At 35.1% G+C, this 15,030-nt stretch overlaps 1 protein-coding gene across 2 annotated transcripts; it reads right to left on the minus strand.

The window, feature by feature from the left end:
* Positions 1–3,495: 3,495 nt before the first annotated feature.
* On the minus strand, positions 3,496–13,584 carry LOC119068572 (CTTNBP2 N-terminal-like protein). Of its 2 annotated transcripts, none has more exons than XM_037172216.1 (8): positions 13,371–13,584; positions 9,191–9,310; positions 9,020–9,121; positions 8,244–8,956; positions 8,049–8,176; positions 7,879–7,980; positions 6,861–6,943; positions 3,496–4,535 (listed from the first exon to the last, which is right to left on the minus strand). In XM_037172216.1, the coding sequence occupies exons 2-8, from the start codon at positions 9,299–9,301 to the stop codon at positions 4,197–4,199; spliced, it is 1,578 nt and encodes a 525-aa protein (XP_037028111.1). In that variant the 5' UTR covers positions 9,302–9,310; positions 13,371–13,584; the 3' UTR covers positions 3,496–4,196. The 2 variants fall into 2 exon arrangements, with proteins under 2 accessions (XP_037028111.1, XP_037028112.1); XM_037172217.1 differs by lacking the exon at positions 3,496–4,535 and adding an exon at positions 6,602–6,784 and having other exon boundaries at positions 13,371–13,581.
* Positions 13,585–15,030: the final 1,446 nt, after the last annotated feature.

Raw genomic sequence — 15,030 nt, forward strand, 5'->3', positions numbered from 1 at the left:
TGTGAAACACTGTAAAAAAACAATTGTATGCAAAATAGTACTATATTTGGCAGCTGTCGACTATGATCACTTTTGCTTGAAGTGCGTTGGTCATTCACGAAAAGTTACAAAAACCTATCAAATGTTACGTTACTGTCATAACCAAAAATCTATGGATACGCTGGTTAAATGTTTATGGAAAAAATGAGTTGCAAAAGAGTTGTCGGTAGAAGAAAAAGGAGTTGCAAATGAGTTGTTAATAAGTTGCATTTTAGGTTGTTTCCCCTTCGAATGCTACACAAGTTGAAACGGTTTTTGTTAACGAAATATTTTTTGATACATCAAGCAACACTTCCTCTTTTAAATATCGATATAAATGCACTACCGTGATAAATATATTAATTACTTTAAATTAGATTAGAATCTGAGACAAAAATGAATGCTCACTCCGCTTGTAGTTCTTAGGAAAGATATTTTCAATTTCTCTTCCTTTTTTGAGAAGATTTCGCTGTTTTTGGGTTGAAACCACGCACTTCAAGCATGAGTGGTACTCTAAATGGAGTACTTAAACGGGAGAGTATATCAAACAAATTTTGGCACTGTAAAAAGTTCTGGAAGAAATTTTCATACAAAATGTACTCTATTTGGCAGCTGTCACTCGAAGCACTTTTGCTTGAAGTGCGTTGGTTGAAAGCTGAAATTCGGCTATGCTTACAGAGTACTTGGTATATTATGTATAACCAATATACTACAAAGTGTAATACCGTATTTTCGCCTTGCATAAAAAAGAGTAAGCATTTGTCTTGTTTTCGATGAATTCGCTATTTTTTGGGTTTAAAAAAAATCGTCAATGTCTTGGTTATTGTTGAGTTATGATGAACTCTGAGTTATAATCGAAATATTAAGCTTAGAATATTCGTCTTTATTTTTTTTTATAGTTCCCAGTTAGCAGTCTATTATTGATCGTAACGTTATCGTTGGAAAACGACGTAAAATCGAAATTTGTATAAGTTCCACTAAAAAAATTTAAATGATCTGAGTAAATTTTATTTGAAATGTTGTTTTTATTTTTATTTTTAATTTTCGAATACGTTTAGAATTAGAAATCCAGAAAATAGCACGTTTTTACTCAGTTTTTCTAAATTTAGGAATTTTGGGAATTTTTAAGGAATTTAAGGAATTTTTGAAATTTTTAGGAATTTAAGGAATTTTTGGAATTTTTTAGGAATTGAAAGAATTTTAGGAATTTTTAGGAATCAAATTCTCAAAAATAGGCCCTGCTTAGGGGCCATGTAATTTACAATATTGCACATTTAAGAGGCATTGATGATTATCTAAAATTGTAGCTTACCAACGCACTTCAAGCAAAAGTGATCATAGTCCACAGGTGCCAAATAGGGTACTATTTTGTGTGAAATGGTTTTTTACAGTTGTGTGACACACTGTCAAGTTTCAGTACCCTATTGAGAGTACCACTCATGCTTGAAGTGCGTTGAGCTTACATTTGTGTGTTTTTCATTTTTGATGATATATTTTGATCAGAATCCTTTTTGAAAAATGTACGACCGCAATAACGACCACAATTGTGTTAAGCTTCAAATAAAAATTAGTTTTGGTTTTAGTCGTTTGACCAAAGGAAAGTCAGAACTTCAACGAGAGTGAACTTTGAGAGCGGAGCGAGGGCCGTATTCATACGAGTTTCGTATTTATTCAAGAGTCAAGAGTGAAATACGCCATCTTGTCAGCGCCTGTGTTCGCTTTGTTTATTCTGAAAATTTGTTTTTAATAAAATCAAGAGAATGAGTTTTATGTTAAAGCGAGACCATTTTATGATATTTTTGCAACTATTCACGCCGTAAGCGATCTTTCTAATGCAGCGTCAATTTCATACAATGAGGCGTTGAAATCTATTTTTTGGTTCACTATTTCATCGACTTGAAATTCAAATTTTAGGCACACTTACGGCGTGAATTTCAAAATCCATTGAGAATATCAGGAATCTGACCACCCAAAAAGTGGGACCTAGTTGAATTTGATAAGCCAACTATACGCCATCCGAATGTCCATTAAAGGAATGAAACGAAAATTGTTATTTCTTCTACTTTTTGTTTTTTGTTTCTTTTTGTTTATATATAATTTTATATTCATTATTTTTATCATTTTAATTATTTTATTTTCTTTAACATTCTTGAATAATCCGATGAAATTTCATTTAGGTTTTTCTATTCATTTTTCTTTTTCTTCTTCGTATATTTTAAAATAAAAACGTATAAAAATAAGTACCAACAAAGAATTTTAAAAATCAATTTTTTATTTGGATGAGAAAGATGATCTGTGTTTGTTTTTGTGATGAATGTTTTTATTCAACAAATTTCCATTAATAAAAAAAATTGAAGTACGTAATTCAAGTCCTCTGCAGTTTTTTTTTCTGTTCGATTTAAGTATAATTTCAAGTGTATGACGTTGCTACCTCTGCATTTTCAAGCACCTCCAACAAATTTCGGAAAAAGATCCAAGTTTATTATGCGCTGACTAAGTGAATTCGAGTTTGGTTGCATTGTCAGTAAGCTGAACGTAAACATTTAGTAAATCGTGTCTGGCACTTTTAGTGAAATTTTCAACAGAAAATGTCAGGGAGCATTGGTCAGAATCCATGATGGACAAAATTACTTGTTTTTTTAATTTAAGCAAAGGGTTATTTATGACATCGAGTTTTATGCAAAATTTGCTCATTATTATGTTGAGTTGCATAATAGTTACTTAAGTAACTCAGAGCAAACGCGCCTCTGGTGTGATAAAGTAAATGATCAAATTGCTTTTTTACGTATAACGTTGTATGAAACGCGTTGAATTGTGAACCCGAGGTGAAGCACCTAGTTTCACGATGGTTATTTATGACATCGAGTGCAAAGAATTTCATTAAATTCTATATGTGTAAATATGACAAGAAGCCACAGACCGTGTGACCTCCTACCCATCGTAAGCCTAATAAAGTACTTTGAACGGAGATTCACATAACGATTTATGCAACAGATGCATCGAAAGTTTGCAAATTTTGAACATTTATGGAAAAGCGCGTGCGAACTCTCTCACTGAATTGCATAACTTTAGGTCTATTCATTTTAAACAGTAACGGGCTTAACTTGAAAGATGCCATTTCTTGTTCGCAGGAGAATTCATGCCACAAACGACGTCCTAAAAAAGCAGCTCTTTTCCACTTTGGTTGACGATATTTATTTTCCGGTCTATAAAATGTCACCTGTCATGGTTGGTCGACCGAACACTATTCAAATCGGAAGACCAGTCCTGAATGACAATATTCAGTGGGCATAATTAACTCAATCTCCAAGATGCGTAGAACGAAGATGCAGCTTGAAAAGAAGGATGATATGTGGCTACGTTTTCATACACCAATTTTTAATTCCACAAAAACAACTAATTTCGGTCGTCATTTTAATAGCAAACGACATCGCTAATTTATAATTAATCAAATATTTGATCTTTTTCAGAGTGTTCGAACAATTCAAATTTCGTTCGGTGTTTTGTTGCTCACTTGCTTATATAATATACATAATCTCAGTCAGTCTACTAAAATCTAATTCCAATATCTACATATTGTCTAATATAAGTGGTGTATAATTTGCGACATTTCTTTTTTTTTTTGTTCTTTTACTTTAATTCATTATTTATTTAAACAAGATAGAAGTGACTTTCAACCGATATATCCATTTGTATTTTAATTAATAAATTTCACATTTGATGTGACAGATTTCAGTCAAAGCTACGTACAACGCCCATTTTGAAAATAAAGAAAATTAGAAAACTAAAATAAAATATGATGTTCAACCAAGAGATCCGCAGTTAACTAGCCGCCGTTCAACTCGTCGACACAATCGGTAAAGTGCCTCGACAAGTAGATACCGATTGCGGCCTTTAAGTCTGGTGATGGAAATTTTTCGAGTAAATTGAAGCTTTTCAAAAAAGCTTTTACTGCTTTCAACGTATCTAACACGTCTGGATGTGTAATGAATATCTAAAATCGTAGCTACTGACTGAGATTCTTTACATAAATTTAGGGTTTTTCTTTGTTTTTTTTTTACAACACGTAACTTGTAATGTAGGTAGTTTTCAGTTTTTAATTGGAATTATTTTTATTTGAATGATTACCGTTTCTTATATCCCCCGCCGTTTAGACACATTTTTTTTCTTAAATAATTCTATTTACCAGTTACGTTCGAAATTGCATGCTGAAATTCTTGTAATTCATCCGTCCCGTCTAAATTACCATCGTCGATACTTGTCGTTACAATGCTACCGCTGATCAACGATGAATCTTTCATGTTTGAAATATTTAGTCGCGTAGGTGGTACAATCGGCTTATTCGGTGGAATTGGGGGCGGAACACCGCGACTTATGGCTGGTATGGCTGGATTCTTTTTTATTGTTGGATGCGATATGGTAGCGGTGGCCACTTTAGGGACTGGAGAGTTTATTGCTTGTGTGTTCGTTCCGGATGTGGGTACCGCTGATGCATTGGATAGTTTTCTCGGTGCAACCTACATTGTTGATTGGCGAGTAATACATGCATGACATGATCAAAACAAAAACATTTTGGTTTGGCAGAATGTATGTGAGAGAAAGGCAAAGAGAGAGAGAGAGAGAAGGGTGTGAGAAAAAAAAATAGACAAAGAGAGTTCTGGAGGAAAGAGTTACACTAAACACCGCTATTCAAATAACTTATAGACGAACTACGAATAATAAGTAAAGCAGGTAAGCTCTGAGGAGGGTATTCGACATGCATAGTTTTGGGCCGATATTTCTTTTCCAAAAATGGTTACCACTTCTTCCACCAAAGCTAGTCAATCAAAAGTAAAAGTAAAAAAAAGATGGATTGGACTCTGCTAATTCACTACGTTTGTCTACATATCTACTGCATACATACTTTTCTTACTACATACGGTCCAGCATAAATCGGAAATCGTTCTTTTTGATTTTTATAAAGGAAAGCTAAATTCTGAAATTTTGTAATTTAATTATCGATGTCCACATGGATGAGCAGACGCAGCAATAGATTAAAAATGTGGCATCTAAGGTTCAACAAGAAGGTTTCATAAACGGAACCAATTTTTGGCACAACTCGCGAATTTTGAAGTATGATAAGCCATCCGACTAGTTATTTATGTCGCCAAGTGATAAATCCTTTTTTAGATCCTAGTTGAGTAGATTGTCACTATAGATAGGCCGCAGATCGAGTGTGGCAATACACATCGAGTGCCTAAAGAAGCATTTATCACCGAGATACATAAAACGTTTTCCACAAAAAAGTCAACGAAAGTTTTACTTTTTTGTCACTGAGATGAGAAAAGTATTTTTCATCATTCAAATTACAATTACGGCTTATTGTGTAGCACGGGTTATAGTAAATAATTGAGCAATTTGAATATTTTTTACCCTTTATTCAATCGACATATTGAAAGGAAGTAGATGTTAAATTCTGAAAGAAAAGTTGAAGATACCAACTACATTCAGGCAACCAATCACTAAAACTGAGGTATACATCTAAAATTGCGGTTAAAAGAAAGTAGTTTAAACCAACAAAAAAACTTCTAATTCAACTGATGGAATGTACAATTAGAGATGTGCGGGCCGACGTTTTTTCATTGTCCGACCCGGTCCAAGTCAATCACTTTGAAACTCGGTCCAAACTGACCCAAAAATTGTAGGCCCGATCCTGCCGAGCCCGAAAGAATACTTGTCCCGATTTGACCTGACATTATTTGTTTATTGGAAGACGTCATAAAAGATGCATTTTCGACGCATGACACTTTTTTTTATTAAAATCCGACCCATCCCACAAGCCCATTTTAATAACCCGAACACTGTGTTTCGGGCGGCCCGCACATCTCTATAAGCTAAATACATTTGGTACATTTGAAAGTTATGTAAGTAAATTCAATGACGCTGCTGAAATTCGATTTCATTAGACAGTATGAATGAAATGACGCATGTGATAAATTATGACCTTTGTTTTAAGATTTATCGTTTTGTCACTTCTCTGACGAGCGACGCTGACGCATATATGGAAAAAGATGGATTTATTCGGGTTGAAGTGAGTCAAAAAAAAGTATGGAGTACGGAAATGGTTGGATTTTCTGTCGTGATTGAGGCTGTAATTTTTAATCACCTACCGGTAATAGGAGGAAAACTTATTTAAGCTCTGCTCAAGGTCCTTGATTGCAAAAGTAAATAAAATGCTAGCTAAATAGTTGGCATCGTTTGCACTGCCCAAAAGAAAATTGTAAAAGCAGAACGTTTTAGCATTAAAATACGATTAGCATTGTAGAAAGAGATTTAGTGTCCACAAGTAGATCTTGATTTTTTAGTCGTTGAATTGTGCTCCTGATCATCAATAAATTTAATTTAGTCTCATTTTGACGAACACAACTCTGTCGGGCAACTTTTGGCAAAAAGTGGTTTTAGGAAAATTGTAAACGAAAAAATGAAAAGTACAAAAACAAACAATCAAAAAAAAATACACAAAACACAAAACAAAATATAATTAAAAAAGCGACTGGAAAATTAATTTGAAATTAATATTTACTCGGATAAAATTTTCGTACAATTTTTTTCTTCTTCATTTTATTTGATTAATTTTCTTTTTAGTCATGCTACATCTACGCCACAAAACTTAAGAGTATAAATTTGTCAAATATAATTTGTTTTTTTTTCTGTCTTTAATAATAATAATAAAAAAAAGAAAAATTTCAATCCCAACAACATTTCATAGGAATAGGTTTGCTGTCTTCTATTTATAAAATTCAATTACAATTCTTGGTTGCATTACAGAAGTCAGAAGTTTATTTTTTTAGTTTTTTGCTCACCTTGGTTGTATTGAATGTATTAATTTCGGTTGATGTCTGTCGCAAACTCTGTCCAGGCGAAATTGAACGTGCTATTCCAGTTGCTAGTTTTGAGTTTACAATTTTTCATTAATTTAAATTTTTAGAATTAAATATTTTAAAGATAGATGGATACACACAGTGGTGTGTTGATTATTAAGCGATAAAATTGAAAAAAATTTCCTGATCTGAATCAGGGTTCAAACCTGAAATTGAATATTCAGTTTCAGGTCAGATTTAGATCGAACTAAGAATTGAAAATTCGGGTCAAGAACAGGTTTCAGGTTAATCTGAATTTAGACATGTCCAAACTCGTTCCGAACCTTATAAAAACGATTACATCTTCGAATTTAAATTCAAATAGACCATCCATTCCGGAAGTTTTAATTTAAAGTTTATCTGTAGGGATACGCGAGGCACAAGGGAAAATCCCACCATCAGATGTTTTGCCTATCGTTCAAATTTCTCTTAATACGAATACGGAAAATGATCGATATTCTGATAAAGATGCTACGCAGTGCTACGTTTGGCTCGAAGATGACCAACATTAGTCAAATGGTTTCAAGTCTACGCTTGATGAACTCTGGTTGAAGAGTTCTTTATTCACTACACAAATAACAAGTGCTCTCGTATTTTAAGCACGACGCCTATGTCATTAATTGATGCAAGCCCGGACTGATCCTATAGGAATTCAATGAGTAAAGGGCCTTTGACTTTTGTATAAATGAAGGGCAATGAAGGGATTTTGTACAAATTTTCTTCATATTACACCTGAAAAGGTTACTAGAGCTTGTCCGGCCGTAGAACTTTTTTGTATGAAAGGAAATGACCAAAAATGCTGCGATGTGTCGCTTCAACTTACATGACTTGAACGTTACGATTTCTAACAACTTTTCAGGTCTGTGGTGGTCTATCGTTACTCATACGATTAAATGTACTAACGGAAGGGATACTATTGGTAAGGCAATGTCAATCTAATACAATGTGTGTAAATACTTACTTGGACCGGAAACAGGTACACTAGAAACAGTTGCGGTTGGTTGTACAACCTTAGCTACGCTACTCATCATTGGACTAGCAGTGGAATTATCATCTAAGGGATCTAAAAACTACTGAGTTAGCTCTTTCTTGAAAACAAAAAACAGGAATGATTCGAACATTGCTTCCTACCTGACACAGCCCGCACATTCATACCCTTTGCAGGTAATTGTGGAACACCACCCGGAAGTCGTGCCTGTTTGCGCAGCATTTCGTTTTCAGCCTTTAGTTGATTTATTTCTAATTCTTGATCCTTTATTCTGTAAGGAATTGGACAATTGACAGAAGATGTTTGAGAAAACAATGCAACGGAGTCAGTGTACTCACTTTTTCTCGTCATTTGCTAGAGAGGCTTTCAATTGCTTCCGTTCGATGTCAAACGATTGCGCTTGCTTCTCCAATTCGGCTTCCATTCGTAGCGACTTTTTACTCTCCTCCTCCAATCCCTCAGCTATTGTGTCGACACGTAGCTTCTCTTCCGACAGTATTTGCGCCAAATCTTCGGAACGTTTACGTTCCTCTATGTACTTCATGATTATTCGCTTCCGTTCGGCTAACAGCAGCAACACAATTGGTTTCATTCTAGCACGTTCGGCATCCATTGTTTCCTGCAATTTTTTCAAATCTTTTTCCAATTTTTTGTACGCCTGCTTTTCACCCTCCAGGTCCTGTTTTAATCGCGTCCGTTCCACCTCTAATCCGTACGTGATGTCATCCCCTTGAGCCGTATCGCGTTCATGCTTCTGTTTCTCCTCCTCCAATTCATTCATCAAATGTTTATGTTTCTCTTCGGTATCCTTCATCACTCCGATCAATTTCATGTGAGTATGGCGTTGATTGAATATTGCCTTTTCCAGGCTGTCTAACTGTTGTCGGGCGAACATTCGCATCGCTAATTCCGATTGAGCGGCGGCCGTCGATGATTGTCGACTGACTAAGTTTCCCGTCAAAGCCAAGTTATCCCGGAATAACGCAGCATTCGGATCGTTTAAATGAGTTTTATTGCGACTAGCATAGATGAATTGTTTGACGTGCTCGGACTGTGTTTTAGGTATTTGTCAGCGTACTATTTACGACAATTAAACTATTCGAAAATAATTTACCTTCAGCGCTGCTATAACGACATCTCTGGCTTGTAATTCTCCTTCCAAATAGCTTAAAAGTTTTAATAAATCGGCTTGACTAAATTCTAGTTTTGGGTTTTTCTGTTAAAATAAAATGAAAGAATCGAATTAGCGAAATTAAATCAAACGAAAATTATCTTTGCAAAAAACCTTCATAGTATCACTAGCTGTTTTAACACTTTGAAAATCTATGTGACTAGAGCGATCAGACTCGATAAAAATATCTTGTGATGGAGTTGATGTTGGAATTATCCCAGCCATGATAGCAAGCTGCGGAAATAAGGGAAACAAAATTTATATTAATTAGTCGATTGAAACATTTATGTATGGAGTTCATAGACAATCTTTGCTACACAAACAAACGTAAAAGAAATCCAAACACAGTTTCCTCGTTGATCTATATGGTGTATCTTAGGGTGGATCGATTTTTCCAACTGTAAAATCCACATCCAACGGCTTGTGTAGTTGGAAGAAACGAAACTGGTGGCATCATTACTTTTTCGTTTCCGCACACTTTTGAGCATCTCGCGAATGACTAAAGTTTGTATGAAAAATCGATTCAATAGTGTGCGGAAACGAAAAAGTAATGATACCACCAGTTTAGTTTCTTAGAGCTACATAAATTTGCCAATATTTGCTGTTAGAAAATTTGGCAAATTATGGAAAATTTTATCAAATTCGGAAAATTCAATTTCCCAAAAATAGGCCCTGGCTTGATGTCAGGCCCGCACTGGCCATACGGTGAATTCGGGGGATTCCCGATGGGCCTTTTGGATGTATGTATGAGAATTTTTAATTTGTCGGCCTTTTTAAATTGAGTTGCATGGAGCCCCCGATGGGCTTTTTCGAGCCAGTCCGGTACTGCTTGATGTGGATTTCAAAGTTGGTAAAATCGACCCACCCTAGTATCTGCAGAAAGGCAGGTAATCGTGTGTATTGTGTACGAAAGGATTTTATAAAAGAAAATCCTCAAATGACTTTCAAGTATTTTCTAGGATTCGAAAGGTTTTATTTTGTCAATTTCAAAGGATTTTTAAGTATTATGGATTAAGTTTTTATTTTTAAGCATTTTATTCGGTGTTTACCTAACAAAGGATTCTTTTGAGTGCAAAAGGAGTTTCTACGTCTACCTATACCCCTTGGCCGTATCCCACAAATGAGCCAGCGATAAATCTTTGTCCGACAATGTTATTATTCAAAAGGGTTTCAGCAAATGCTCTCTCGTGAGCGTAGGCATAAAATGAATGAGAGAGCATTGGTTGCAGCATCCCACGGAAATAATTCATTACCCGATTACCCGGACAATTGTCATATCTGCGGGGCTTCATGAGAAATCATGAAACGTAAAGAACAGTGACTCAAATGCTTCTGGTACATATGATTCAGGATTCAGGATTCACAGGTTAGAGATTAAGTTTTCATTTTATAACTTTGACGCATGATCCTTATTCTTTATTTTACATATTTCCCTTCTCCATTCAGGTGTTTACTGAAAGTTATACAACAAAATGAAAGTGCATGTCTTAAAAACCTCAGTATGGAATTGGCCACAAAGTAAATATAGGACATAAATATCAAGACCATTGAACGGCAGCTATTTTACTCAGTTTTTCATCGATTAAAAATTTATTCCGCATCTACACAACAGCACAGTGTCTCAATTCGCCAGCGATTAATCCAATTTAAATTCGGTAGCCGAGAAAGACAAACAAACTCGACGATAAGCGGATCCGTTGATGCTGATAAGAATATCGAGTCTACCATTTTCATCGGCATTTACAAGCGAAATGGAATTTAAAAAGTTTGATTCCAACGACTCTGTATACTATTTTAAGAATGTGTGTCATCTTCAAGACATAAATTGAACAGAAATTCCACCAGTCATCCGATTTTCCCACAGCTTGGTTATTTTGTTATTTATAATGTGGTTGAAGGTCGTTGCAAATTTGTGTTATCAAAATAACGTTTTTGACAGCACTTATTTTGCAGCTAGTTAGATCATACTATCACTACTTACACCCAGCTAGAGTATCCTCACTAAATTGGCGACACGCACGCCAACAAAATCAACACACTTTGTGCATGATTAGGAGCTAAGAATAGAGGTAACGACAAAATAAGAAAATTGAGCGAATTGAGGTCATTTAATTTCTCCGTAGAATGTTTTAACATCAAAATAAAATGTTTCTTCGAGAGAGTTTTTCCAATTAGAAATTTTGTTCCCATTTCCCGAACTATTTACTTTTTCGTCGTCCGCAGAGACTTTCTAGTTTTCGGAGCGGCTGTCGGCCTAGATTTCGCCGCTCTACCACTATTCGCCTTTGATTTCCCAATTTTACCGGTTGCATTCCGGCGTGAGTTTGATCGCTTTCGGCTGTCCGTTTGAACGATGAACGTTGGAGTCGGCAATCGATAGCTTTGTCCTCTGGTTATTAGGAAACCATTAGCAACGGCATCGCTGAGCACACGTTTCACCGTGCTCTTGATATCTTCTTCACGTTTATTATTACAAGCGGCAATATGCTTGGCCAATTTGTTGGTCGTGGCATTATAGTTCATCGATTGGAGAGCTTTCATTACGGTTTGCCCGTTAAATTTCTTGTACTGCTGTACAGTATACTCGGGTGACTCCATTTTCAGACAATATTAATATGTTCTCTCGTCAGAATGTGACAAATGACTAAACGGATTTTGGATGTACAACTCGATTCTCAAGGGACAGAAATGGCAACTAGATTCATTTTTCGTTTTTCGTTTAGAGTGATTAATGGCTTGAATTTCAGAATTCTTTATTTTGATTATGTTAAGTGGTAAGGGCTTTGTTTATGTTGTGATTTCAATGAACCATCCTAGCGAAAGGGTAATTTGTCTTCTCACAAATTACAAAAATTCAATAATTTCTATCACAATCCTGCATCAACTAACGAGCCGGCCTGAAATGTGAGTAGAATATTGAAAATATCTGTGTCACCATGCAATAAAATCATCTGATAAAAATTGCGTGAAGGACACATGAAACGTTATGTCGGTGAAGCAGACAAACAAAAACATGACTAACGAAGGAAGGAAATGTTTTGTTGTTTTATCATTTACAAACAGATGCATTCATAGCTGTCTCTAATGGACATTTCCTGACACTATTGTGCTACAAACAATATTTATAAAAACTAGAGACTTGGATTGATTCGACGGTAATAAGTTTCTACCTCAACCTCTTCGCAGAATATAAATGTCTTGTAAATTTTGAAAAAAAAGGTTTATGAAGTCGTATAGCGTTTTTAAATCAAACGGCGACTAATATTTCGGTTTAGCTAATACTGCAGCAGTATAGTTGCACGGTCAACATGAATTCCATTAAATTTTCAGCATTAAATTGTTAAATTGTTGTTGTCCGTTGAAGTTATTCAAATGCCGTGATATGTAACCTTCGTGTCGTCACAAATTCTCCAAATCAAACTGGCACTTTACTAGTAAACTATACAAACTTGACAACAACAGTACAGTTTTACTGCACAGCATTTGGTTTTAGTAAAAACGTACAACATACACTGGCACTAATCATCACAACCAAGACCATATCGTAACGAAACTACGTCAATATATTCAAACCTCTGTGAAGAGGATTGTCATTAAATGACGTTGTATCGAAAGAATTATTCGGCAGGAATATAATACAAGTATAACAATGACCTATGATGTAAGATGAGAAAACCAATACTGTATAGTGTCTGGTGGTGTTTTCTACTCTATTAAATCTAAACTTTTTTTTTCTTCTCTTCGTGCCGTTTTGTTTTAATTAAATTGTTCCGTCGTCCGCGAGGAATATCTATACATATTATTCACTGTGTGTACCTATTATAGGTCTCGTGTTAATATAAATGGTAACTTATATTGCACTTAATTGAAACGAATGAAAACAATAATTAAAGGCGATTCAATCGGAATATGAATTGAATTGTAAACAAGCGTTTCAATGCAACACAATTAACTGCATGAATTAAATTACAGAAACTAAAATTTTGTTTCTTTTTTTTTCCTCTTTTATGCTTGTTGGAAAGGACGAAAAACCTTGAACATGAACTTTTGATGATCTCATTAAAATCGATAAACTATTCCCATAAATTGATGGAAAAACTCGGATTTTTTTTTACAATCAATCACACAAACCAATAGATCATTTACAACGTTTCGTTATGTCGCAATTACTCTGTGTTTGGAGGATAAATTGTGGAATTTGTCACTTTATCCTCCGTGTGTGTTGAAAAACATGAAAAATTGTGCCAACGCGAGGACAAAAGCGAAAAAGTATTAATCTTTTGCATTTATTTACTTGAAATTGTGCTAAAATCACCGCTGTCACACTAAAAATCACTTTATTCGTTCACACTGTCTGCGAATTCACTGTTTTATTTTAGTTATACGATCCGAAATACTGGGTTTTTGCGATAAATAAAAATTAAATTGGAAAAGTCGAACACTGATTTTACTTTAATATTGTTTAGGTATCTATCTGTCATTCAAAGCCGTCTGCAATGTGTAGTTTTCCTATAAAAATGTTGTATAGTTTAAGGTGAACGAGCTGAACAAAAAGCGCTATGAATGAAATGTTGCCAACATTATAAAAATAAATGAGACAAAGACTATAAAAGAAACGTTCACTTCTGCCGTTTTAAATGAGATTGCATAATACCAAGGCTCTGAAAGAACAGGTTTTAAGCGTTTTAAGACACTTACGAAGGCGGGTGAAACACAAATCTTGACAATTTAGACATGCATATTGTTTGAAAAGTCAACTTGAAAACAAATATTTTTTTTGTTAAGTTGAAATCGTCATATAAAATTTTCCAAACCTAGTTGGCGCTACAGGAAAACTTTGATTCCACCACCTCAACTCGAAAGTGTCTTAACCTGTTCTTTCAGAACCTTGCATAATACAAGGTTGTATATGAGGAGGTTACGGAGGTAACGTCGATCGTTAGGGCAGTTATCGCAAAGAATTGAATTATTCCGCCTTCGTGGGTGTTCTTTCCGAACCTTGATTATGTAGGCACATATTTTAAGGATGATCGATTCGAGATTTGCTCCAAGACTAAATAAATGTAAAATTTCGTCAATAGAGACGTAATCCCATAGTTATACTCGAGAAGTGGCAAAAATAAAAGAAAAACCACTAGCACAATAGTTCGATGCTAATGACACCTTTTTTTAAAATGGTTGACTATGATTTGCTTGTGTTTCACAAAATGGTGTACCCATCACAAAACAGATGACCCAGGCTTCTAAGCCATTTTGTGTTTTTAAAGAAGGGTAGAGATTGCGTTTATAGGGAGGCAGGTTCTGAAAGAACCAGGTTAAGACAACTCTGAGTTGATCACGAAGGCGGTGACAAATTGTATTGTTTTGTTACATGAAATGGAGAAACCTCGTTTTGCGTTCAGCAAATTGTATTGTTTTGTTACATGAAATGGAGAAACCTCGTTTTGCGTTCAGCAAATTGTATTGTTTTGTTACATGAAATGGAGAAACCTCGTTTTGCGTTCAGCAAATTGTATTGTTTTGTTACATGAAATAATCGGTTCAGTTCGAATCACTTTATTTATTTTGCATTTTAATTTCGGCTAATTGTGTTCGTCGTAGAAATCTGTGTCAATACTGATTTTGCCTTGTCCTATGAACCTGTTAATACAGTATTTGAAGCACGCATTTTTGTAACAGCCGAAAATTTTACCACTGTGAACAGTGGAAACACAAATTGAGTTCAGCGGCTACGAAGTTTATATGAAAAAGGCAACGTAACGAAAACAAAATTCCGAATTTTCCTAAGAAACATTTTCTTCAAGTTGATTTCACACACAATCTGTACTAAGTGCGTTTATCGATTTCGGTGTCACCCGCATTCGTGGGTGTCTTAACCTGTTCTTTCAGAACCTTGACTACACGTCTGATTCGGTTATATATGGCATTACCTCCGTCCATATATCTATCTTGGA

Source organism: Bradysia coprophila, assembly GCF_014529535.1.
Source record: "Bradysia coprophila strain Holo2 chromosome X unlocalized genomic scaffold, BU_Bcop_v1 contig_20, whole genome shotgun sequence".
In the NCBI taxonomy this organism is placed as follows: domain Eukaryota; kingdom Metazoa; phylum Arthropoda; class Insecta; order Diptera; family Sciaridae; genus Bradysia; species Bradysia coprophila.

What these genes read in the sequence shown, in the direction of transcription:
- LOC119068572 (XM_037172216.1), bottom strand. Translation starts at nt 9,301, where the DNA reads ATGGCTGGGATAATTCCAACATCAACTCCATCACAAGATATTTTTATC. An exon ending in CAGCTAGTGATACTATGAAG is followed by an intron (nt 9,122 to 9,190) that starts GTTTTTTGCAAA and finishes TTATTTTAACAG; the next exon opens with AAAAACCCAAAACTAGAATT. An exon ending in GAATGTGCGGGCTGTGTCAG is followed by an intron (nt 7,981 to 8,048) that starts GTAGGAAGCAAT and finishes AGTAGTTTTTAG; the next exon opens with ATCCCTTAGATGATAATTCC.